General features: G+C 35.2%; 2 protein-coding genes across 2 annotated transcripts; both read left to right on the forward strand.

The window, feature by feature from the left end:
* Positions 1–180: 180 nt before the first annotated feature.
* LOC148308337 (uncharacterized) lies at positions 181–7,979 on the forward strand. The gene is made up of 7 exons (XM_088261930.1): positions 181–245; positions 440–516; positions 713–837; positions 1,167–1,323; positions 4,921–5,037; positions 5,834–5,983; positions 7,400–7,979. Exons 2-7 carry the CDS (start codon positions 514–516, stop codon positions 7,664–7,666), a joined length of 819 nt encoding a protein of 272 aa, XP_088118056.1. The 5' UTR covers positions 181–245; positions 440–513; the 3' UTR covers positions 7,667–7,979.
* Positions 7,980–9,691: 1,712 nt separating this feature from the next.
* LOC148308338 (uncharacterized) lies at positions 9,692–23,619 on the forward strand. The gene is made up of 7 exons (XM_088261927.1): positions 9,692–9,825; positions 11,331–11,395; positions 14,610–14,737; positions 16,223–16,379; positions 17,063–17,179; positions 20,935–21,084; positions 23,210–23,619. The coding sequence occupies exons 1-7, from the start codon at positions 9,768–9,770 to the stop codon at positions 23,486–23,488; spliced, it is 954 nt and encodes a 317-aa protein (XP_088118053.1). The 5' UTR covers positions 9,692–9,767; the 3' UTR covers positions 23,489–23,619.
* The last annotated feature ends 1,922 nt before the right edge of the window (positions 23,620–25,541 follow it).

The raw sequence follows: 25,541 nt of genomic DNA on the forward strand, positions 1-25,541 counted from the left end.
TTAAAACTTCTCCATAACCAAAATTATTTACCGAAATTTCAACCATTCTTAAATCCTACATTATATCGAATGAAAAAAGTACCCAAGTTCCTAAATAAATAAATTTTAATGTATGAAATTTTAACACTGTAAAATGGCAATGTAATCTTCCATTCATTCAAGAAAATTTTGTTTTATTTTTTTTTATTTGGTATTTTATTGTAAATTGCTTCATGATTATATTTTTGATAAAATTAAATCATTAAGTATGCTGAACTTTTTTATTTTCATCAGTTGTTCATTTTTCTACACTAGTACGTTTATTTTTATCTTCATGTAAAATTCAAATTGTTTTTTTTCACATTGACAGCATTTTAAAGTGACAGATTATTTTTACATTATTGAAAATAATTTTTTTGATGCATTATTTGTTTATGTCAAAATGGTCTACCTTTTTTAGATGGGTATGCTAATGTTCTATCCGAACATGCATGGTATTCACTTAATGAAACACACAAGAAAGAAGCCAATTTCATGGTACATATATTTTTATATGATTATTATTTGAGTACCCTATACCTAACATGTACGAGTCCCTTAAGGATGATTAATGTCATACAGTGTATTACATAAACCAACCAATGATATGTCTTTAGCACTGTCAATATCCAGACTATATTTCTTGAGATATCAATAACATCTCTTTTGTATGTTTTATCTTTTTTAAATTTAGGTTGGAGTTTACCAGTTATTGGATCCGAAGACTGCTGCACCTAAATTAGAATGGGGTTACCTATGCCAGGGAGCTCTTACAACCGCTCGTAGTATACTAACCAGTGCCATTTGCTGCTCCAATAGGTAAAAATATGTATTTTTTAGTTTTGTATAACTGTAAGAAACAGTTTTTTGGGTGATTCCATTAGTTTTTATTTGGGGTTGCTTTGCAATCAATAATAAAAATAGCATTTAGGATTTTTATGGAGTTTATGGAAGTTTTTAGTGTAATTATTTTAATGTTTTTTTTGTGTTTTTGATTTAAAATAAACCCTGATGATGACAATGTATTGTTGAAACCGACAGGTTGAATTGTATTAATAAAAAAAAATTTAAAAAACTGGTGAACACAAAGTTAATTAATTTTATAAAGATATTAAAATAAACTTAAGTAATTTGTTTCTATTTTGAAGGGAGGGAAATGGACTGTTTGAAGTTGATGTGTCACGTCTAAGGATCAGAGCCGGGATGATAAATTTATTTACCAAAGGATTTGAACGAAAAGTTAAAAAAATTATCGTACACCCAAACTTTGATAGTCGATTGGATTCAGATATTTGCATTATAGAGGTAATTGTTATTTATTTAGTTATTATTTTATGAACTTAGCTAACTTACTAACTATCCATCACGCCGCTTCTCCGCAGGGGTAGGCAGAGAGAATAGAACGCCACACCACTCTGTCTTTGCAAACATTCTTCGCCATTTCCACGTTCATGCATCTGTTCATACATACCCGCTGATTGTTTAGACTCCGAACCTGACCGCTTTCAGTATTTAACATACCTGATTGTGCCAAGTTTTTCTCGGTCTTCCTCCGCTTCTTTTTCCAATTACATTCGCCTCATAAATTTGTTTTACCGTTCTTTCCTCACTCATTCATTCTACATGTCCAAACCATCTCAACACACCTTTCTTAATTTTATCGATAATGCTTATCTCAGCTCTACATTCCTTCCTTATTTCACTATTTGAACATCTATCATACATCGTTTTGTGGCACATTCTTCTGAGAGATCGCATTTCGACCGCATTCAGTCTACTTTCATCCTTCTTTTGCCAACTCCATGTTTCACTTCCATACATTAGGGTCTGAATCAGGACTCCGTTGTGTACTGCCAGTTTAGCTTTCGCTGATAGGTTTTTATTTGCTATAACTGATTTCAATGCACCATTCACTCTCCTTTCTATGTCTTTATTCCCAGCATTCACTCTCCTTTCTATGTCTTTATCAAACTTGGTATTATAGAATTCTATTTCTTCTTCTTCATCTTGTTGTAGACCTTGTGGCCTGTTTTTATGAGGAATTAGCCTCCTGCGATGTCGATTCCCAGCTATCGATCGACCCATCTCTTTGGTGGTCTGCCCGGGAGTCGTCTACCATGGGGCTGGCCGTACAGTGCGAAGTGGGGGAGTCTGGATGATTCGATTCTTCTCACATGTGCATACCATTGTCTCCTTTGTTGCCTTCCCCACCTAACGACATATATCTCGCATATATCCCTGATCCTGGCGTTTCTTATTCTATCTCAAAGACTCTTGCCTGATATGCTTTTTAGAGTCTTCATTTCTGACACTCTTAGCAGCGCGTTTTTGTGTGTTTCGTGTGTAAATTGAATTCAATAATGATAATATTTTCATAATATTGTGCCATTGTTGTAACCGAAGTAAAGTGAGGTTATATGGATACTTACTACAGACAATTTGTAATGTGTTCAATGTCCATCGTATTGAAACTATGTACCTTTAATTTTATTTGAATTTGCAGTCACTACATTAAAAAGATAACATGTATTTCCCGCGCATTCAAAACAATATTCATGTATTTAATAATGTGTCAAATTTACTCTTGCCTGATATGCTTTTTAGAGTCTTCATTTCCGACATTCTAAGCGCGTTTTTTGTGCCAACGGTGTCCGCTCTACTTTCGATCCCGTACGTCATGATGGGTAGGACACAAGTTTTGTAAATCTTGACTTTGCTGCCGATCTTCATCTCAGGATTTTTCCATATAGCATTTTTCAGGCATCCTGAGATGGCTGCAGCCTTGTTTACTTGCCCCGTCACTTCGCATCGCAGATCCGTTTGACCACACAATAGTAGAAATAAATTAGAATAATATAATGAAATAAAACAAACGAAATGCTTACAAAAGTACGACAAAATGAGAAATACAACATCGGGATAAAATAAATACTATTTATTCAATATAATAAAACAACAACTATATTTAAAGTTTTTCCTTTTATATTTCATTTGACCAGTAACCGAGTTTCGTTACTACCCACAACATCAGACTGGTCAGAATGGAAACCCACTAAGAAATGTCAGTACAAAATATATTCATTCAGTGTCTGTTTGAAGGAGCAAACAATATTGCGTAGTTTTGATTGTTTTATTCATTTTACTACTCGAAAACAAGTACCAATTGGAGAAGAATATTGCAACATGATTTAATTAATATACCATAGTATGGGGCTACTAGAACTTTGATGTTTTACTTGAGCCCAGTACAAAAAAAAATATTTAGATCGTGGTATCAATCGAAGTATCGTCATAACAAGTATCACCTGCCAGGGAAACAATGAACCATGTCGATACGTTCATTATTGTAGACCAAATGTAGATTTAAATATTTTTTTGTACTGGGCTCAAGTAACACATCCAAGTTCAAGTAGCCCCGTTTTGCGGTACCAAAAAGTAAATGTCTTTTTTTAATTTGGCTTTTATTCAACAAACTCTTGAGCCATTGTAGCTTGAAATATTTTACTAACTATTTTTACTAAATATATGTACATATATATAACTTGGTAATATTTTTCTTTATAAATTGGGTGTAAATAATATGTAAAGTGGGTGTATAATAATAAAATAAACAATGTGTTGCTTTGTAATTAAAGAAACGACATTAAAGTTTATTCTCAATTAATCTTTACAATAATTTTTATATCTATCTGATTCTGACAGTTAATAATATTATATTTTTTCTATCGGATCTCTTTTGTTTAATTCTGTGCGACGCATGCGACATCTGGTGGTAGAACTGTTATGTAGGTACTATTTGTAAGTACTTAATAAAATGTATAGGTAGGTACCTAGGTATTTTATTACATATATATAAAACAATCCTTGTTTTATAACAACACTTATGTGTTGTACTTTTTATGGACTGTAATCGATTAGTTATTTTTTTTGTTTTTTCTTGTTTTCATTTTTTAAGTGAATTTTTTTACCGTTTTCTGTATTTTTCATTGTAAAATTTCTCATTAATTTGATGTAAGAATTTGTAGTTGTTCCTTCCAAATTTGTGTATTTTTTTAAAGAATTTGTGTATTAAAATTGTATTCATATATGTATGCGAGAAGAACAAAGAGACGCAGTTCATCAACTTTATTTGTTTATAATATTCTCCCCACCACATGTAACTCCTTTAAAATAGTATATAAGAGGTGGAGGACCAATATATGTGTGATCAGATAAGATTAAAATTCAAACGTATATACGTCGCGCTCGCTCTTTGTCCATTGGCGTCGTTTTGTTCTTCTCGCCTTTATAACTTTTGTAATTTTCGGAGAATAAATAATTGACTTTCATTTGCGCGTTTCCGTCTTCCTCATCATAAGTGTTCCAGTACCGGTACTGGCAGTACCGTACATAGCCGCGATTGTGTGCATACTCGCAAAGTCTGCCAAGCGCATTCTAGAATTGTCTTTCCTAGAAACCAGTCACTTAGAGCTTATTAGTAATACATATTTATAACAAACCCAAGTAAAATCACTAGCGAGTTATTACTTATTATATTCCACCACCTAAGTACATAACAAAAAACTTACACACTTTAAAAATAATTAAAACAAATCTATATTAATGAGTTAACCGAAGATGTAATATCATGTTGTGGGTACACTGGTAAAAAACGTTAACTTGAAAATATGCAATTTTGACTAGTGATGCAGTATTATAAAGTTTTCAACATTCTATAAACTAGCGAAATACACTAAATAGTTTGAAATGTCATATTTATGTGGTTTTATAAGTAAATTCAACTTTAAGTTTAATAGCGGGTATTTTATTCAGCTTTAAATAACGTGGATTATTCAAACAGTGATTTTAGAGTTAATGTTTTTTCGCCAGTATACCCACAATATAATGTAATATTTGTTTTAGTTGGAAGTACCTTATATGAAAACAGAGAGCGTAAACATTGCAAAATATGCAACACAGCCATATTCTAATAAATCAAAATGCACCATTACTTCGCATCACTATAACAATCGCAACAGAGTAAGTAACTACTCGTCACCATAACTCTTCTACTCCCTATCCGCACCCGAGTGGTGCACAGGGCACTGCATCAAATCTACTCGGGGATAACTTGATCGCTATCGGTCCTGCACTCTAGATTCAAGGATGTAAGGGTAAAATACAAAGGGAAGGGACATATTTCAACATTGCTGCTATTCTCCTTTCATATCCTGTAGTAGCGACTATTCATCCTTCATTTAACTCACTAACTAACTAACCATCGTGCCGCTTTCCCCTCATGGGTAGGCAGAGAAAATGCCATACCAATCTGTCTTTGCAAACGATCTTCGCCTTTTCGACATTCATGCATCTTCTCCTCATAAAATACCCACCAATTATTCTGACTCCTGACCTAACCACGCCCAATATATATGAAATACTCGATGAAATACTTTTCCTCGGTCTTTCTCCACTTTTATTACCAATCACATTCACCTCACTATTCTTTCCTCACTCATTCTATTCACATGCCCAAATCATCTTAATATACCTTTCTCAATTTATCAATAATGCTTATCTCAGCCTTGCATTCTTTCCTTATATCACTATGCGAATATCTATCATACACCGTTTTGCCGCATTCTTCATTTCTTTTCTCATCAAACATATTCCATTCCTATATCCAAGAATTTGGAGCGCAGGATTGATCACCATGTCTTCATAATACACTCAACGCTCGAGTTAACACCGTATCAATCTGATGTGGTACCACTCGGGTGCAGGTAGGGGGCGGAGAGTGAAGTTAATAGATCATTAAGGATTATGTCATTTTCAGACGAGTTTTATCCCGCATGAGTATCCTTCATTCACCGAATATCTTTCAAATGCCGAATTGCAAGGTGCAAAAGCGTGCTTGGCCAACAATCCCACCCTCAATGTTCATCGACGGATTTGTGGATACGGAGATCCCCCTTATATGTTTATGGTAAGTTACTTTCTTACCTAGTAGCCAACGCCAATTCTAGAAAATTTGGTAGTTCTCTACAAGCTTAGTATTTATTTAAATTAGCAGTGACAGGGATATTGAAAGCTTTTAAATGTAAATTCACAGTAAAATCGCGAAACAATTTTGTTTCACATTTTCTATAAATTAGGCAACTTAGTTCATTAAAAAAATCCTCTGCAAGAGAAGGTCTGTCAGGAAGCCTAGATACTTCTGTATCAGATCTGGGAATACTGTGGGACAGCTTTCAATAATAGTGGTCAACGCGTTTGATTACTGTTCGGGAAGTCCCGGGTTTGATTCTCCGGTATTAAAAATAAATATTAGTATTAATCACTTTATTTTTTCTTTGATCTCACCCTGGACTCCTGACCTGAATCGCAGAGCTGATCATTTTGCTGTTGTGTAATTAATGACTAATATAATACTTCGTCAATATGTGTGCAGTGCCTTATGCGCCATTGGGTGCAGGTAACGGTCAGAAAAGACAATATCCACGAATTATAGATGTCTCGACTTGAGAAGAATCTCTTGTTTTTATGAAATAAAATGAAAGTCTTAACATCACAATGCATAAGACCAGGCATTTGGCTGGCTTAAGTGATCACTTTACATATGTGTATAATGCTGAATGCAGCATTCTGCCCATAATTTAACATCCATATTAAATTCATTTTCGGAACTTGTATATATGCAATGGTCTAGGATTCCTTTCCCTTGTTAGAACTGTGCTTCATTTTATGGTTGATTGTGACGCCATCTGTTGAGAATTTTTAAAGAATGTAGAAAGAGTCGGGTAGTGATTAGACTTTAGATCAAAGGCACTAGGTTCGGTCCTCACTCTGCCACTTGATTCCTAATTTCAAACACAAGCTGCTTAGACTTACCCATATATTCGATTGAAATATTTTTGTGACAATAACCAATGTTCTGGTGAAATGTTTCATAAGATCACAAATCGCTCACTCCTTTCAACAACGTCATTTATCAAAAATCGTCAATTTTATGTTGTGAATGTTTTCGGAATGCCCAGAAAATGTACTATATCCCAGCAAAAGCGGCATATTTTCAACTTAATATTTACCCGCTACAGGGCAAAAAGTGTTGTTTTTGCATTTTGAAGAAAAGGTATTGTTGAATTATTTTTTTAAATATACTAAATATTTTTCAAATGGAGAAAATACATTCAGGTTTTACCTAAAAAGATCTGTACAGTAAAAAGTTCAATAAGCGGCTTGATATTTATTTTTAATAAATTTGTTTCTATTTTTAAACTTAAAAAACGATCTCCTGAAAAATCGAGTTTTTTCTTAAATGAAATAGTTCAAAGCAGTGAGAAAAATGTGTATATCTTTATCTTATAAAATAAAATAAAAATATGGCTTTAATGGTTCATAGATGGATTCTGGCGCCCCGCTGACCTGCTATCCAGAGCAAAATACTGGCAAACAACCGAGTCAACCTCCAAAACAACAATTATATGGAGTCGCATCTCAAATCGTTATTCATGAAGAAAATCATTATTATATGTTTACGGATGTATACAGTTACAGATATTGGATTTCATTCAATTTACCTGGTTCTAATGTACAATGTCATGCTCCCCATATTCTGCTTATGCTGTCCACTCTTGTTTTTCTCCGTTATTTCAATTATGATAACTAACCCTCACATTCCAATGATTTCTTTCTATTTTATTAAATACAAGCTCACACTTTTTGCCGTAAATCAAAAATGTTTCTATTCTTGCCATTGTATCTGCTGATTTAACAAAACTTTTCACAATCCTAATTTTATTTATTGTTTTTTTTGTCAACTGGATTACTTTGGAAACATTGCTGCAATGCAAAATAGTGATGGGCGTTTTCAATTTTGAACTGAGAAAAATAAAATACCAGTGGTTCAATCTTTCACATTCACAGGAAAACAGATGGCATTAGAGTAAGTTACTCAAATAAAGTTAATTCAAAACACAAAATTTGTTTTCTTTTCAATTGGTGTATACGTTATGTGTGGTCCGTACTGCTATATGGCTCTGAGACTTGAACCCTAAAGGTGAATACGATGAATCGGATTGAAGCGTTTGAAATGTGGCTTTGCTGCAGAATGCTTTGTATACCCTGGGTGGATAGGGTCACAAATGAAAAAGTACTCAGAAGAGCTGGACCACACAGAGAACTCTTGCCCAATATCAAGGTTCGGAAGATTTCCTATCTGTATTTTGTGTAGAAAAATATTATATTCTGCAAATTAAAATGATGGGAAAAATAGAAGGATGCCGAGGACCTGGTAGAAAACGAACATCGTGGCTTCGCAATATTCACGACTGGACCGGGATGAGAGGAATGGAGGATTTGTTCCAGATGGCGCAGGACCGCGAAGCCTTTGCCATAGTGATCGCCAACGTTGAGGGGACCTGACAAGGCACACGAAGAAGACAGAGTATATGTTATGATCCTTGTTTTCATTTTTTAAATGTGAAAATGATTTTCAAAATACATAAAGAGAACTCTACCACTAGCATTGAACGAGGTTGTTTTAACTCATACTAAATTCATATCCAATTTTAATCAAAGTTGCATTTTAGTATCGAAGCAACAAACTAAAAAAAAGTAACCATAAAAAATATAATCGGAAAATATAAATACCCAATATTAGAGACCCAAGACTACCGCGTTGCAGTAAAATATCTTATTGTAATTATATACGTATGCTGTATAAAAGGTTTAATAAGTTTAAGTTATATTGTAAACTGCTGAGGACAGGAGGGGTTGGAAGCGAATGTTGCGGGAGGCCAAGGCTCAATATGAGCTGTAGCGCTGTCAGAGAAAGAGAATATTATAGACTAAAAATTACCTTAAAAATAGCTTTCCAACGTCTTACTTGTGAGGGACGAGCGCTTGTTCGAGTCCACACCTTTAGATACCTTGGAACACGCATTGTGGAGGATAGTAGTGTCCAGAAGGAACTGAACATACAGCTCAGAATGGCACGAACCATATTCAATAAAATGCGCACTGTCTGGGACTCACTGCTTTACACGACAAAAACTAAGTGTAGTCTTTTTAATCCTAACAATGCTGCTGTACGGGTGTGAGTCGTGGTACCTAACCAAAGCTGAGCAAGAAACTAGCAAGTTTTGAAAATAGGTGCTTGAAGCGAATACTGGGTGTAAAGTGGTATGACTTCGTCAGGAATGAAGATGTGAGGAGAAGAACCTAGCCGCCTCTCATACTGGAATTCCCGAAGAGGAGAAGGTGGACATGGTTTGGACATGTCCTTAGAATGCCACCTGAGAGCATTAACTCCTCATGTCTCTTCTTCCATCCCTGAGGATTCGGGCTCCCCGGAAGGCCGCTGACGACCATTCACCGACTATACTCAGCGAACTTCGACATGCCGGACTGTCCTGGGAAGAAGTCAAGGAGATGGCGCATGACAGAGTGACTTGGAGACGTCTCGTGTTGGCCATATACTCCACCAAGGGAGCGAACATGGAGAAAGAAGAAGAAGAAAAATTAGCTAAAAATTTTAAAAGATGGCGTTTATTATCTTTTGAAAAAAATACCCAGTAATCACTCGAAAGGGAGATTGAAAAATGTGAAAATTTTAGAGTAGGTACCAAATATTTGTATGTATATTTTTTTATGATGGAAATCAAAAATTTTAATTTAGAAACAAAATTGAATGTGCAGAACATTCTTTGTTTATTATTATACTCTTTTTAATTTATGACATTTGATTTAATGATTTCTATTTTGTAGAAATGAAATTAATAAATTTAAGTATTGTAACTATTTTGATGCTGCATAATTGTGTTCTTGGTATGTTTTTTCCTTTTTCATTCATAATGAAGTAAGCCATAATATAATCAATGATATCCAATGATAGTCTTGCATAACAGTGGAGACAGAAAAGTATCTGATTATTATTATTATTACTATTATTAATACACTAGCACTAATGTGTAAAGGCCACTAGCCGTAACTCAAGTTGCGGCTGTTTGGCTTAACACGGCTCAAAGCTTTTTTATTACTGGCCTCTATCATATACAATCATAGATTTTGCTCTATCTCTTTCCTTTACCGAGATATTCATTATCCAAATAGCCACGAAATTGTATTTGATACATGTTTTGGCAAAAAGCATCATTTTTAAACTCATTTATCTCAAAACCACTGTTTTTAACATGCGGCTATTTGCCTTTGCACATAAGAGCAGCTGTTTAGCTGATGCAAGTATATCATTTTAATGTACATGGTTTTTAAACATATTTAAAAAATGAGGAAAAAAAGCATTGTAAATTGATGTGTGCATCTAGGCGGTTTTTGAATGCATTAACTGAACTTGCACCAATCACTTTTTCAGGAAGGCCATTTCATTTCTTCACAACTTGGTTTGTTGGGAAGTTCTTCCTGGGGTGGAATGAGAAGGAGGCTATGTTTAATTTCAATGAATGACCTCTGAGATAACAGTTTAGTGAACATTGATTTTAACTTGGGCACATTATATTCAATCAGTAAAAAAACATTAATTACAAATTGACATATAAAAAAACATAAATTACAAATTAATGATAATTAAAAAATAAATAATAATAAGGAAGGCAAAGGAAAAAGGGAGTTTAGTCAAGGAGGTAGAGGGAAAAACTAAGGATGGACAGCTAGAATTCTAATAAGAAATAGTAATGTCTCAGACGTTTTTTAAAAGTTAAAAGATTGTTTCTTTTTGAGCTCAGCTACTTGGGTGGGCCTCACTAGATTCCTTAATGCGGGAAGCTGTCTCACATCTAGTTCGCAGTCAGGCTACATATGACTGCAGAGTCAGCACCCTCAGTTCAGTAACAAGTAGTCCTCTACACTTTACACAAATTGTGCGCTCACACCCATGGCACATTACTTTAGATTTTTTTTATTTACTTTGTGGCACATTTTATAAACTTTATAAAGTAAACAACTTTGTTTTTAACCACTTTTTTATTGGTACACTTTTTCTCCAATTGGTTTCGACAAGAACCTTGTCATCATCAGGGTTTAACATGTACTAATTCTAAAACATTAAAATACTCATAGTTAGGTGAGTGGGCGGGTTTAGCCCTTCCTTTACGATGCCAAAAACTTCACTGTTGTAGTCATTATTCACTGATGTATGTAGCACTAAATTTAGTTACATAGGTTCAATTTGTTCTGTTTTTTTTTATGTTTTAAAATTTCATTTTGAATAGGAGAAAAATAAAATGCAAGTACTTTTGACAGTATTGTTGTTATTATGTCATTCTTTAAAATAAATATTTTATCCAAACTTCTTCTCATTAACAAAACTTTTTCAGGTCAAAATCTAGAACCAAAATGGGAGAATGTCGATCAATCAACTAGGAATCTAACCAGTTACTTGGTATTGTTTTATTTTATTATTATTTCTAGGTAAAACTGTCAGAAGAACTTTGATATATAGTGAATTTTCAATATGATCTCCAATAATTATTTTCAATAATATCTTCAAAACTGATGTATACAAATTTTAGTCGGAGCAAGATAACCGTAGAGTAGTGGCTAGCGTATTTGAATACTGTGCTGGGTTTGATTCCCAAGGCGGTTAAATGATTTTTTACTCTTATATTTATTTTATAACTGCACAAGGCTATATTAACCTTTCACATACTGATCATTCAAAAATTACACATGATTCGAAGGAGGGTACCAAAAGAGTCCAGTTCATATTTGTATAGAAATCTTATTACGCAGCTTGCAAGTACATACTCGCCACCAACAGAGTCATGGACGAGATGTTCATTCTAACGCGCCATCAGGTAGCGATCGAATGAGAGGCCGGAATCGAATCAAACGAAAGCCGACTAGTTTGGTTGTCTTGCTCTCTCGTAGTACCACATTTATTGGAGTGAACGAAATGACAAAAAATTAACTGATACATAAAAACATAGATCTTGCAACGCTGACTAATTGTGCTTTTTATCAAAAATAGTATTTTGAAACATTGAACCGTATGAAATTATGATAATAAAAAAGGGAAAATTTTCCTTATTATTTTTTAGATTGCAAAAAATATGGAGTAAGTAACTCTTATAATACTAAAGTTATCGAATTAAAATTCATAAATGAGGGATTTCGATCCCCCTGTTAGGATCCAGCTTCTTCTTCTTCTTCTTCATGAGCCCTGTGACCTCCGCTGCTGGATATAGGCCTCTTCCCCTTCTTTCCATTGCCTCCGGTTGGTTGCTGCTTGCAGCTAGTTTTTACCCCCCACAGCGATTATGTCGTCAGACCATCTCTTTTGGGGTCTTCCGACACCTCTTTTGTTCTCCCAAGGTCTACATCGAAAAATTCTTGCAGTCCATCTTGTGGGGTCCTGTCCTGTCTTGCATCTTGCATATGTTCAAGATCCAGCTAGGTTAAATAAATTTTACTAATAAAAATCCCTTATATTTGGTTTTACCTTGCCGCCCCCTGGGACTTGAACCCAGAACATACAGCACAATACCAGAACACAGTGACTACTACACTACAATCCTACTCATAACCTGTCATAATTATTGTATTAGTAAAAATTTGTGTATACCTGTTACAATTTTGACAATTTTATTTAATATAATTTATATTTGAAGCCATTTCATTATGAAAATATAACTATAACCTAATATATATTTTGTTATAGTTAAATCTTCTTCTTCTTCTTCTTCTTCTTATTATAGGCCTTGTAGCCTGTTTTTAAGAGGGATTAGCCTCCTGCGACGTCGATTCCCAGCTATCGGCCCATCTCTTTGGTGGTCTGCCCGGGAGTCGTCAACCATGGGGTTGGCCGTACAATGCGATGTGGGGGAGTCTGGATGGTTCCATTCTCCTCACATGCGCATACCATTGTCTTCTTCGTTGCCTTCCCCACCTAACGACATCTTCGATCTCGCATATTTCCCTAATCTTGGCATTTCTCAATCTATCTCGAAGACTCTTGTCTGTTATGCTTCTCAGAGTCTTCATTTCTGACACTCTAAGCGCATTTTTTTCGTAGTTTTATAATAATATGGGTTCTAGTTGAACACCTACTTAAATTAACAGAAGGCAAGCAAGATGAAAGCGGATTACTTTTTAACACAAATTTATTCAGTTCTAGAAAATGACAGTCAAGAAATATTTAAGAATAATCGCGTGATTCTATTGTAAGCACAGTGGGAGGGGGGACGATCACTGGATGGGCGGTGACGGAATGTGACGTTCTGGTTTTTGTTCGGCCCGAGCTCGGTTTGCGTGTTCGATTATGCTGGTTCATTCGATTGTCGGGTTACCACAATAACATAAAATATAACATAATATAATTATATATATATATTTTATGTACAGAAAATATAAAAAAGAGTACTATGCTATTGTTCACTCGTTACTACAGTATGGCATTGTTGGATGGGGGGGAACGTACAACAACGCCCTGAACCCTATCAAAACAGTTCAGAGAACAGTAATTAAAGCAATTTTAAAAATAAAAATAAAACTTACCAACAAAATTATTGTTTTCAATATTCAACGTCCCAAAAGTAGAAACTATTTTCAAAAAAACTGCAACTCTCCAACTATTTAAGGGAGAAAATTACTTAAATCTAAATAAAAGTTCATCTTTATGATATAAACATGACTTTATAATACCAAGTTTACAATTTAAGTCCGCCTCCGTAGTGTAATGGTCAGCACGCTCGGCTACCGTTCTGGAGGTCCCGGGTTCGATTCCCAAGGGGGTAAAATAAATATTAGTGATTTTTTCACTGTAATATTTATTCAAAATTACCATGGACTGGTACCTGAAGCGGAGGGCTGATCACCGTTCCTTCATGTATAAACGATCAAGATAACACTGCGTTTATATGACACAGTGCCCTATGCACCACTTGGGTGCAGATAAGGGTTTTATTTTATTTTTTATTACAATACCAAAATGCAATACCAAACAATTCCAACAGAACTTTAAATATTTGGGAGCTAAGTACTTCAACAACCTTCTTACAGACATAAAAAAAAATAATAAAACCCTTATCCGCACCCCAATGGTGCATAGGGCACTGCGTCATATAAACGCAGTCTTATCTTGATGGTTTACACATGAAGGAAAGGTGATCAGCCCTCCGCTTCAGGTACCAGTCCAGGGTAATATTGAATAAATATGACAGTGAAAAAATCACTTATATTTATTTTACCCCCCTTGGGAATCGAACCCGGGACCTCCAGAACGGTAGCCGAGCGTGCTGACCATTACACTACGGAGGCGGACAAAAAAAAATTAAGACTTTAAAATGCTTAAAAAATAAATTTTATATATGTTAATCTAAGAAGAGAAAAAAACATGAAAAAAACGTAATAATAATAATTGCAATAAATATAAATTGTATTACCAACAAACATAGCTAATAAGTGTAAGTCCCTCTCCAAGCACAAGAGCTCAGTCTTGATTGTAAGTAGAAATGTTTAGAAAATGAATTAAAATTACTAATTAAACATTTGTAACCATATTTAATAAGATAATTATACTCATAGATAACTATAATTTTATTTAAGATTGAACGAGAGCACATTACCAAAACAAAATTTTTATTTTGTCCCTTTAGATGGCAATTTATGAGCATGCAGATCCAAGAAAGGCACCCCAGCCAGTGATCGACTGGGTTTATCGCTGTCCAGCGACCCTTTTGACCAGTCGATATATCGTGACAACAGGAACGTGTTCTGTCAAAAGGTACACCGTCATTTTTTGAGTTTCAATTGAAACTGAGTCATATTATTTTTTGACATCTCATCAAAGAAGAATATGGAATGAATAGAAGTCTGGGCATTTACGGGGCTGACGACCGTCATAGGCTGGTTTAAGTGATCACTTTTACACACGTGTAACATTCACCAATTCTACCTATTATTGACAACCACACTACTCAAATTCTTGGAAGTTCTATATATATGAACCAATTTTAAAACATTATTCTTGAATCACTAGAACTTCACTAGAGACATCTATTGGTGAGATGAAAAGAAGCTTTTTACTAAGCAGAAACTCTTTTATAGTATGTGAGGTCCGAATCCAGGATTCGGAAACTGAGTGTCTATTTTTTTTGTAGGCAGGTATCTCAACTTGAGATGAAATTTCTATCATTCCTCTTTAAATGAAAGAAGAAAGTCTGATCATCCCAGGGCTTACGATCTGGCATTTGGCTGGCTTAAGCCATCACTTTTGTGTTAACTTCACATCACATGTTAACTTTTGTCACTTAATAGAGATCGCAAGATTCAAGAATTAATGCAATATGGATGTTCTATAATGGGCAGAATTTCGAATGTCACAGAACTGTAAAAAGTGATCGCTTAAGCCGGCCAAATGCCAAATTGTAAGCCCTGGGATGCTCAGACTTCCATGTTCTTGCATACAAAGAGGAACCATAGCTTTTTCATATCAGGTTGAGATACCTATCATATTGACATCTTATCCATAGGGTTATGATCCATAGGGCTATTATCCATAGGGCCATCCTATCCATAAGTCCACTACACGGGATTTCACCGTCCGGCAGTCCGGTTTTGAAAAATGAAAACGACTACGACGGTTTACCATAATCGAATTTACGCGCAACGTGTTCACGCACCGATCAAGAGCACCAATCCGAAGAAATATGGACAAAAGCACAAGCCAATCATCTTTTTAAAATGCTAACTGATGTGCCGGACAGTAAAATTCCGTGTAATTCCGGGTAGTAGACAAGCGCCCATAGGGTGAATAATCCTGGGCATATAAATGTTGTCTATTTTTGTACCAAGCGTCTATTTTTCATAAGAGAATATTTAACTCGGGACTGAAGCGATCATTTTACACGCAGTATAGCATTAAACCATTCTACCCATTATTGAATATCCATATTGAGTTTTTTTTTTTTTAAATCGGATTTGCATCTTAATTAGAACAGGCAGAAATTATCTAAGGGGATAAAATCAAGTATTTTGTACAATAAAATAAAAACGTTGTAACTTGATAATTCATTACTTTTTTAATGACAAAGGTCATACAGTGAAATTTATGTATACTGTCCTGAATTAAACTTTTTGTTAGACAGTTTCAATCAATCACGGCGAAGTCAGATAAAAACACTAGAGATATATAAATCACTTGAAACAATTATTCTCACTGACATGGCTATCTTTACTTTTAATTATTATTATTAAATTAATTTTTCAGAGAAGGGAATCATATGTACGAAATCCATGTAGCGTCACTTGTGATCAGAGCGGGGATGACAAATCTAAATATTAAGGGAGCCGAACGAAATATTAAGAAAATAATGATTCACCCAAACTTCGATAAAGAATTGAATGCCAATATTTGCATAATGGAGGTAATCGAAGTTTATTTTATAATGTAGTTATCATCAGTTAGCGGTAAAAATAACTTTCCAAACATGGATTGGCATATTCCAAACAAATGTTGGCACATATATGCTAGCCACTAAACTATGTAAGGCGGACATAGAAAGGATAAGAGTACCCAAAACTATAATAGTTACAGAATCCATTTCTATATGCCCTACATCTGATAAAAGTCCATGAGATGGAAGAAGAAGAAAAGGGTGTTTAATTTCAAATAAATATAATGGTTCCCTCGTTTGGCTAGCACGCTGTAGGTCCTGGGATCGATTCCCAAAGGTGTCATAATAAAAATTGGTGATTTTTCACTATTTTTTATTTAATAAAATACAACTTCAAAAAATCTGTGTTTGATTTAAAAATTAAAACATTAACTATTATATTTATTTAATATAACCCTGGACTGGTATCTGAAATACAAAACTGATCCCTTACCCTGTAATTAACTATCAAAATAACATAGTGCCAATGCAATGCAGTGCCCTACGCACAATTTAGTGGGGACAAAGCTTAGAAGAAAACTGTAATTTGTATAAATGTCAAAATTGAATATTGGTCGACATTGAATTTGTAATATTTCACCTGAAATTGCCCCCACTGTTATTTTACAAAAACACCATGATTTTGATGGTAGCTAAACCGGCATTTATTTCAGCTGGAAGTACCCTATATGAGAACGCAATTTGTAAATATAGTAAGCCTGGCTACAAAAGCACACACCAACAGCACAGCATGTAATTTTGTCTCCTACCACTTTGATGAGGGCAACAGAGTGAGTCTAATTATTAATTATTCTTATGTACAATTATGAGACCAGTCTACTAATCCATTCCAATGACCTCATGTAAATATGCATTCGGATACAAAGCAATGCAGTTTTTTTTTTTAATAACCGCCCTACCTTTGAGGTAGTATTCAAAAGGTAGGTGAAAAATCCTTCGGTTGTTTTTCGTAAGATTTTTCAATAGCAATTCAGTGGAACCTCTCATAACCAGTAATTTGCATAACGATAAAAAAATCTGAAAAAGTTGCTCCCTTAACCAGTGACATTTCGCATAACGAGTAACAGAGAAAGGGCAAGTCCCTTTTTTGCGGCATTCACTTGTGAGCCGGGGCTTCCGCGACTTGGGAAAGAGTTACCAAGAGGACCCTCACTTCAGCTTGGAAAAAATTTTAGCCAGAGAGTTTTGTCGAATGTGATATTGAAACAGTACTTGCGGAGTCTACAGTCAACGAGGTTGTGTCATTGGTCAATATCATGGGACTCGAGGTGGATAAAAACGATATTGAAGAGCTTGTGAAAGAGCACGGCCAAGAGCTGACCACCGAAGAGCTTATGGAGTTACACCGTATACATGAAACCTTCTTCTTCTTCTTTTTATTGATCCTAAGGATCTGTTTGTGCCTCCGCTTGTAGCTCTTGGGATGTTGACTCCCAGCTGTCTTTCCACCTTTTTGGAGGTCTGCCTGGGGGTCTGCGTCCTTCGGGGATTCCTTGAAAGGTGATACGTGGAAGTCTGTCATCTGACATTCTGTTTACATGATCATTCCAGTATCGCCTTCGTTGTCGTCCCCACCTCACGATATCCTATGTCTTACACATGCTCCGGATGTCGGTATTTCTTACTCGGTCTCGCAATGTGTTTCCGGTTATGGATCGGAGAGTCTTCATCTTGGAGGTTCGAAGTCGAGATTTTGTTCTAGAAGTATCTGCTCTTGCCTCAGTCCCATAAGTGGCTATTGGTCGAACACATATTTTGTATATTTTCATTTTACTTTCTTTTCTCATGTGTTTGTTCCTCCATACACGAAACCACAGCAAGAAATTATGGAGGAGAGCTTGTTAATGGAGGAGGAGAAAGTAGCAGTTTTCACTTGTGAGCCTCTTCTAGCACAGAAGAGGCTCACAAGAGAAATCCTGATAGCATGAGAAACTGTTGCATCGTACATTAAGAAGCATCACCTAATAGGGAGGTGGCTATTCGTGCTATAAATATCTTCTTCTTCATCTTCTTGCTCAATGCTGAGCGTCGTGGTCTTCTGGAATGTCAGGCACTTGGTGCACAAGTCCTCTCCATTCTTCCCGGTCCTGGGCCAACTTGATGGCAGCGTTTAGCGAGGATCCGGTTAATTCCTTTATTTGGTCTGTCCATCTTGTTGGAGACCGTCCTCTTGCCCGCTTGCCTTCAACTGTACCTGTTACTACCAGTTTTTCAAGACTCTTCTCGTTCTTTCTGGCGATATACCCAAAGTAAGACAGAATCCTTTTCCTGCAAGTAGTGGAGAGTCTTTCTGTCACTGACAGTTTGCGGAGAATGGAGACGTTTGTGCGTCTTGCAGTCCAAGGAATGCGCAGCATCCTCCTCCAGCACCACATTTCAAACACATCCAGCATATGTCTTTCCTTTTTCCTCAGTGTCCATGTTTCCACTCCATACAGCGCAATGGAGAATACAAGAGATTTCACTAGACGGGTTTTCGTTCTCCTCAGTATGGACCGATTTTTCCATATCTTCGCCAGACTAGACATTGCTGATTTTGCCATTCCAATTCTTCTCCGGATTCCTGCTTCACAGCCTCCGTCTTTAGAAATGAGTGCACCTAAATAGATAAAGTCGTCGACTTCTTCATAATCCCTTAAAGAATTGTTCTTTATCAGGGTGCCGAATCGGTCGATGACAAGAACCTTGGTTTTACTTTTGTTTATTTGAAGTCCTAAATGCTGGCTTTCTATTTCGACTCTATGGAGGAGTTCAGCCATTTCGTCCTCATTGTTGGCTATTAGCGTTGTGTCGTCTGCAAACCTTATATTGGAGATCTTTTTGCCCCCTACTGATACGCCACCTTCCCACCCGTCTAGTACTTTCCTCATTATATATTCTCCATATATATTAAAGAGATCAGGAGACAGTATACACCCTTGTCTCACGCCTTTTTGTACTTGAAATGACTCTGAGAGGAAATTATCAACTCTTACCGATGCCAAATTTTGTACGTATAAGTTGTGAATAAGAACTATCAACTGTCTCGGTACACCCATTGCTTCCAAAACCTTCCACAGGCAATTCCAATTCACGCAGTCAAAAGCCTTTGTATAATCAATAAAGCAAAGTACGACCGGAACCTTGAACTCCCGACTTTTCTTGATTATTTGTCTTATGTTCAAGATTTGCTCACGTGTACCCTTGCCTTTGACTTGCTCAATTGAAATTTGCCAGTCGAGGTAGTGTTTTAGCCTTGCTTTTAATATGTGTAGCAATATTTTGCTGGCATGAGAGATGAGTGAGACAGTTCGATAGTTTTCACACTTTAGCGTAGAACCCTTCTTGTGTATTGGAATAAATACAGATTCCACCCAGTCCGTTGGCCATATTCCTGATTCCCATACCGAATTACATATATCGTGCATCCTCTTAATGCCGTCATCGGTCATATTCTTTAGGAACTCAGCTTGGATTCCGTCCTTTCCAGGCGATTTGTAGGATTTGAGTTTTTTAATGGCATTCTCTACTTCCTGGAGGATTATATGGGGTTCATCTGGATTTAAATCATTGAATTCTGCCTGGGGTTGCATACTATCATCTTTGTATAGGTCCGCACAATACTCTCTCCACCTTCTGATGACTTTGTCAATTTCACAGATGGTATTTCCCTGCCTGTCCTCAATGGTCCATGTTCGAGGCTTGAACTTCTTGGCGAGTGTTTTCACTTTTTGGAACAAGTCGCGAGTGTGATTAGTGTTAGCGTGACTTTCAATATCCTCGCAAATCGAATTGATGTATCGCTCTTTATCCGCTCTGCAACTTCTTTGCACTCTTCGGTTCAGTTCGGAGTATTGGACTCTTACTTCCTGGGTAGATGTGCTCAATTTCTTAAGCCGTTTCCTCTCTTCAATTAATTTCCAGGATTCTTCGGATATCCATTGACCTCGTGTTTCCATATTTGTCCTCGGGGCTTGAGACTCTTTGATGCTTGACGCTATGATATTCTTTGATGCTTGACGCTTTATATTCAGTGAAAATGCTGTGACACATTTATGCCAAGTTTTGAAGCGTCGGCTTTTGCCGACTGTCTTTAGATAGTTTTCTTGTTAAAAATAATTAATTATTTCTCACAAATTCATATTTTTACATGGGTTTTTTTTTTCAAATCTGTATATTATTCCAAGTTGATACAGTCCTTCACAATGTATACATAATTTTATCTGAATTATTGTTAGTGAAAAATAATAAATAAATTAAGTATTCTTTCGGCATAGAAGGCATTATCATAACATTGATTTCTATGAAAATAAATGTTTGTCATAATGAGTAAGATGCTGGAACTAATTAGGCTAGTTATAAGAAGTTCCACTGTACTTATTTACAATGTACCAGACAACATTTTGCAACAATAAACCTATTTACAACCCTTTTTATACCCTTTGTAAGTCAGAGGCTTTGTATTGAATATAATGATAACTGAAGAAGTTTATGGATATGGCAATATGATAATATGGTAATACGGTAGTTGTTTGTGATCTTCCAGACGGCCCATGTCCCCTACGAGACTCCCTCGTTCAGTGAAAACCTTAAGAACTTCACGCTGCAGTCGGCTAACGGCTGCATCGCCATCGACCCTCAAATCAATGTTGATAAGCGCATTTGTGGATATGGAAAGACTGCTTACTTTTACCCAGTAAGAAGTAATTGTAAATTTTTGAGGAAATAACATAATTTTTTTAACAAGGTCTAGTCCAGGTGCGCATTACTTTATATGATCGATGATCAATTAAATTTTACAAATAAATAATTATAATAATATAAAATAACTATATCTCAGAAAAAGCACAGTATCAGCTCGGTCCAGTATTTATTTGACTGTTAATCTTTTCCCCGTATCACATACGGACAAAAATTTTTGAAGATTTGCCCGTACCTGGCACGAGCACAAAAAATGGGCCTTTGAAGATTTGCCCGTACCTGGAACGGGCACAAAAAATGGACCTTTGCGGATTTGCCTGCACCTGATATGGCCACCCCAGCGAAGAAATTGCTCAAACTGATTTTACCATAGTAATGGCAGTGGTAGTACATTTTAATGGAGGTATTGGCTAGAAATACTAGATGGAAAACCTTTGTGTATATATAATACCATATATATATATATATATATATATATATATATATATATATATATATATATATATATATATATATATATATATATATATATATATATATATATATATATATATATATATATATATATATATATATATATATATATATACATACATACATACATACATACATACATACATACATACATACATACATACATACATACATACATACATACATACATACATACATACATACATACATACATACATACATACATACATACATACATACATACATACATACATACATACATACATACATACATACATACATACATACATACATACATACATACATACATACATACATACATACATACATACATACATACATACATACATACATACATACATACATACATACATACATACATACATACATACATACATACATACATACATACATACATACATACATACATACATACATACATACATACATACATACATACATACATACATACATACATACATACATACATACATACATACATACATACATACATACATACATACATACATACATACATATATATATATATATATATATATATATATATATATATATATATATATATATATATATATATATATATATATATATAAGACCAGTTTCAAAAGTAGTTGTAAGGCTTTGGAACAATGCATTACTTCATTATCATAAATTTAAAAAAAAACCAACGGAGTCCTGGTTCCAACTCGAATGTATGGAAGTGAAACATGGAGTTGGCAAAAGAAGGATGAAAGTAGACTGAATGCGGTCGAAATGCGATCTCTCAGAAGAATGTGCGACAAAACGATGTATGATAGATGTGCAAATAGTGAAATAAGGAAGGAATGCAAAGCTGAGATAAGCAATATCGATAAAATTAAGAAAGGTGTGTTGAGATGGTTTGGACATGTAGAACGAATGAGTGAGGAAAGAACGGTAAAACAAATTTATGAGGCGAATGTAAGTGGAAAAAAGAGCAGAGGAAGACCGAGAAAAACATGGCACGATCAGGTATGCCAAGTAATTGAAAGTGGTCAGGTTAGGAGTCGTAACAATCGGCGGGTATGTATGAGGAGATGCATGAACGTGGAAGAGGCTAAGAATGTTTGGAAAGACAGAGTGGTGTGGCGTTCTATTCTATCTGCCTACCCCTGCGGGAAAGCGGCGTGATGGTTAGTTAGTTAATTAGTTTTAAAAAAACCTGCCCTTCTTCCAAATAAAATCATCGGTCAAAGGGTTAAATATAACAATAATCAATAAATAAGAAGGTGAAGTGAAGTTGCGGGTAAGGGTTAGATATTTTATCGGACAATCCCTTTTGTATTAAACTTGTACAGTAAATATCACTAAATGTTAATAAATGGATTGACAAACATTTGTTTAATTGTAATAACATTTGAGAGATGTGTTCTGGAGACATGATTCATCCATATGAAGAAGGTTTCTTATTATTCTTCAGTCGGAATATGGACAAAAGAAGGGAAGCTATAGCTACAGTCTTATAGTTAATTATTGATTTACTACAAAGAATTTCAAAATGCTGAATTTAAATTTCTGATAATCCTGGTTGGGGTTCAAACAGCCCATTGCAGCCTGCATACTCACCTAGGGAGTATAAATGAAATAACAATTGTTTTGTTTGATAGATGGACTTTGGCGCTCCGTTGATCTGCCACGTGTCAGAGGTTAATCCCCGGACAAGTTTCCCCGAATATCAATTTGCCGGTATTGCGTCGGAGATATTTCTGCGACCGAACACAACTACAATTTTTTATCTGTTCACCGATGTATTCCCATATCGACCTTGGATTATGGCCAACGTACCTATAAACAGTGAGGGATATCGAGTTGTTTTCAGCATTGCTCTTATAATCTGCTCTTTCCTCGCTGACGCGCTATTTCAATCAAGATTTCTTTTAAGCTGAGAGTAAACAGATTTGTTTTTTATACTATCATTTACTTTTGTACGTACTTGTATTAATTTTTTTGACAATGTTTGCACATAACCAATATCAGTTCATTTAACGTAAATAAATAAATTGATTCAAAAGATCTATTTCGGTTATTATATTTAATATTTGTTGAAGAATTTTTCTAAAAGTAGAGTTGTTACTTGAAGAATTTGTAAAAATTAGCAGTACCTAAGTTACACAAGCTACTACACAAGTATGGGTATACAACTCTGAGGGGTCTAGCCATTCCTGCTCTTCCTCTCCATATGGAGAGCGGTTGTGTCTTTCACTTGCATCTCCTGGATCTTAACACACTTTGTGCGGGCTTCGCGGCAAACCCACTGGTGGCCGTAGCGGACAAAAACCAGAAGAAAATAAACAAAACCTAAATTTTACAAAAATCGCTATATCTTCCAAAGAATTGATTATTTTTTGATAAAATTTTGAATTCACACTTAGAATATATTGTTCCGCAGTATTGTGTCTTTTTAAAGAAAGTTTTGCCAGTTTTTTTTGTTTCAATAATGAAAGTAGGTACTCCATGATAATCTCATATTTAGAAGAATTGTAATTTGAGAATTATTATTGCCTACCATTGAGATAAGAAGGCAGACTGTAATTTGAGAATTTTTATGGCCTATGGAAATAATTTCATTGAAATAAAAAGAGACAGATTTTAACTAAAGAATTATTATTGCCAACGTATTTCACTGACTCATTGACTCTAATTACTAATTACTCAAGCTGACTGGAGCTGCACAAGGGTATGTGTGTATGTAAAATAAACAATGGCATATCTTTTTTTTATTAATGTGTGCGTAATTTGGAAAATCTGTCTTGGAAGCGTTGACATAAAATACTCTATGAAATAATCAAGTTGAAATACCTTACCCGCCTTTAAAGTGCAGTCGGTGCGAAAGGACTACCCTACCCGCACAAAGTGTGTTAAATAAGAATTTGGGATAAGTACTCGAGAGTGTTGATTCCGCCAGTGGACGTTTTGCAGGAAAACACTTAACTTTCACCAAATTTACAATTGAACAGTAATCATGAGACCAATTTGAGAGGTAGTGTTTCTAATAAGAAATTCAATCAAACTCGCTTCCATAGAAGCGCATATATAATAATAATAAAAGTAACATATAGCGCCATCTATCCTTGTAAATAAATAGGCTGTACATTCGAGATTTGTATACTAATTCAATCAATTTGCTTCCTTAAAAGCGCCTATTCAATGATTAAAGTAACATAGCCCCATCTATCCTCGTCGGTGAGCCGGGTGGCTACTCGGCATAATTGACTCCCGGCTGTACAAATTATGAGGTTTACATTGAAAAAAACAGGCTATATAACAGTGGCGGTACCTGCCTAGAAGCCCAAAAGCCCGGCTTGCCTAAAAACTCCAAATAAAAATGACTAAATCTAGACCAAATGATTAAAAATACAAAATTAATGTGTGACTGTTTTTAAATTATCGCGCGCTTATATGATTATTAAACACTATGCATGTCATTATATGGAGATGGTACTTATTGGTAATAGTTGATATCCGAGGAAGATATTTTATTACAGTGAACATTTTCTTTATTTCAAGGTGATGGCTATACCTAACAAAAGTTACATGTTTGCATATTTTTTCAATGATTACAATACATTGTTTATATTTATAATACTTTCTGGGTGCTTACTATACGGGAATGATATGAGGTGAAAAAATTATAGATACATCATGTATTCACGAATGTGAAAAATAATGGGCTTGCCTTACTGGTAAACCCTAGGCACGCCCCTGCTATATAAAATCCAGGTGTGTAAATCACGCTCGTTGCTCAAATCTTCATCTGTCTCTGGAATGTTATTTCCTCCATTACCATCATTTTACACTCATTATTTTATTTTTCGTTTGAAATTCTGTTTACAAACTGAGATATGTTTTGACAGGAGTTTTGTATGTGTATGAATTTGTGAGCATAAACCTTTGTAACCCAAAGTTATACCACATTTTGTTTTTAGTTTATTTTTAAAA

This window comes from Brachycentrus maculatus, unplaced genomic scaffold, assembly GCF_059751285.1.
Source record: "Brachycentrus maculatus isolate JH-2025_06_01 unplaced genomic scaffold, ASM5975128v1 h1tg000169l, whole genome shotgun sequence".
Classification (NCBI taxonomy): Eukaryota; Metazoa; Arthropoda; class Insecta; order Trichoptera; family Brachycentridae; genus Brachycentrus; species Brachycentrus maculatus.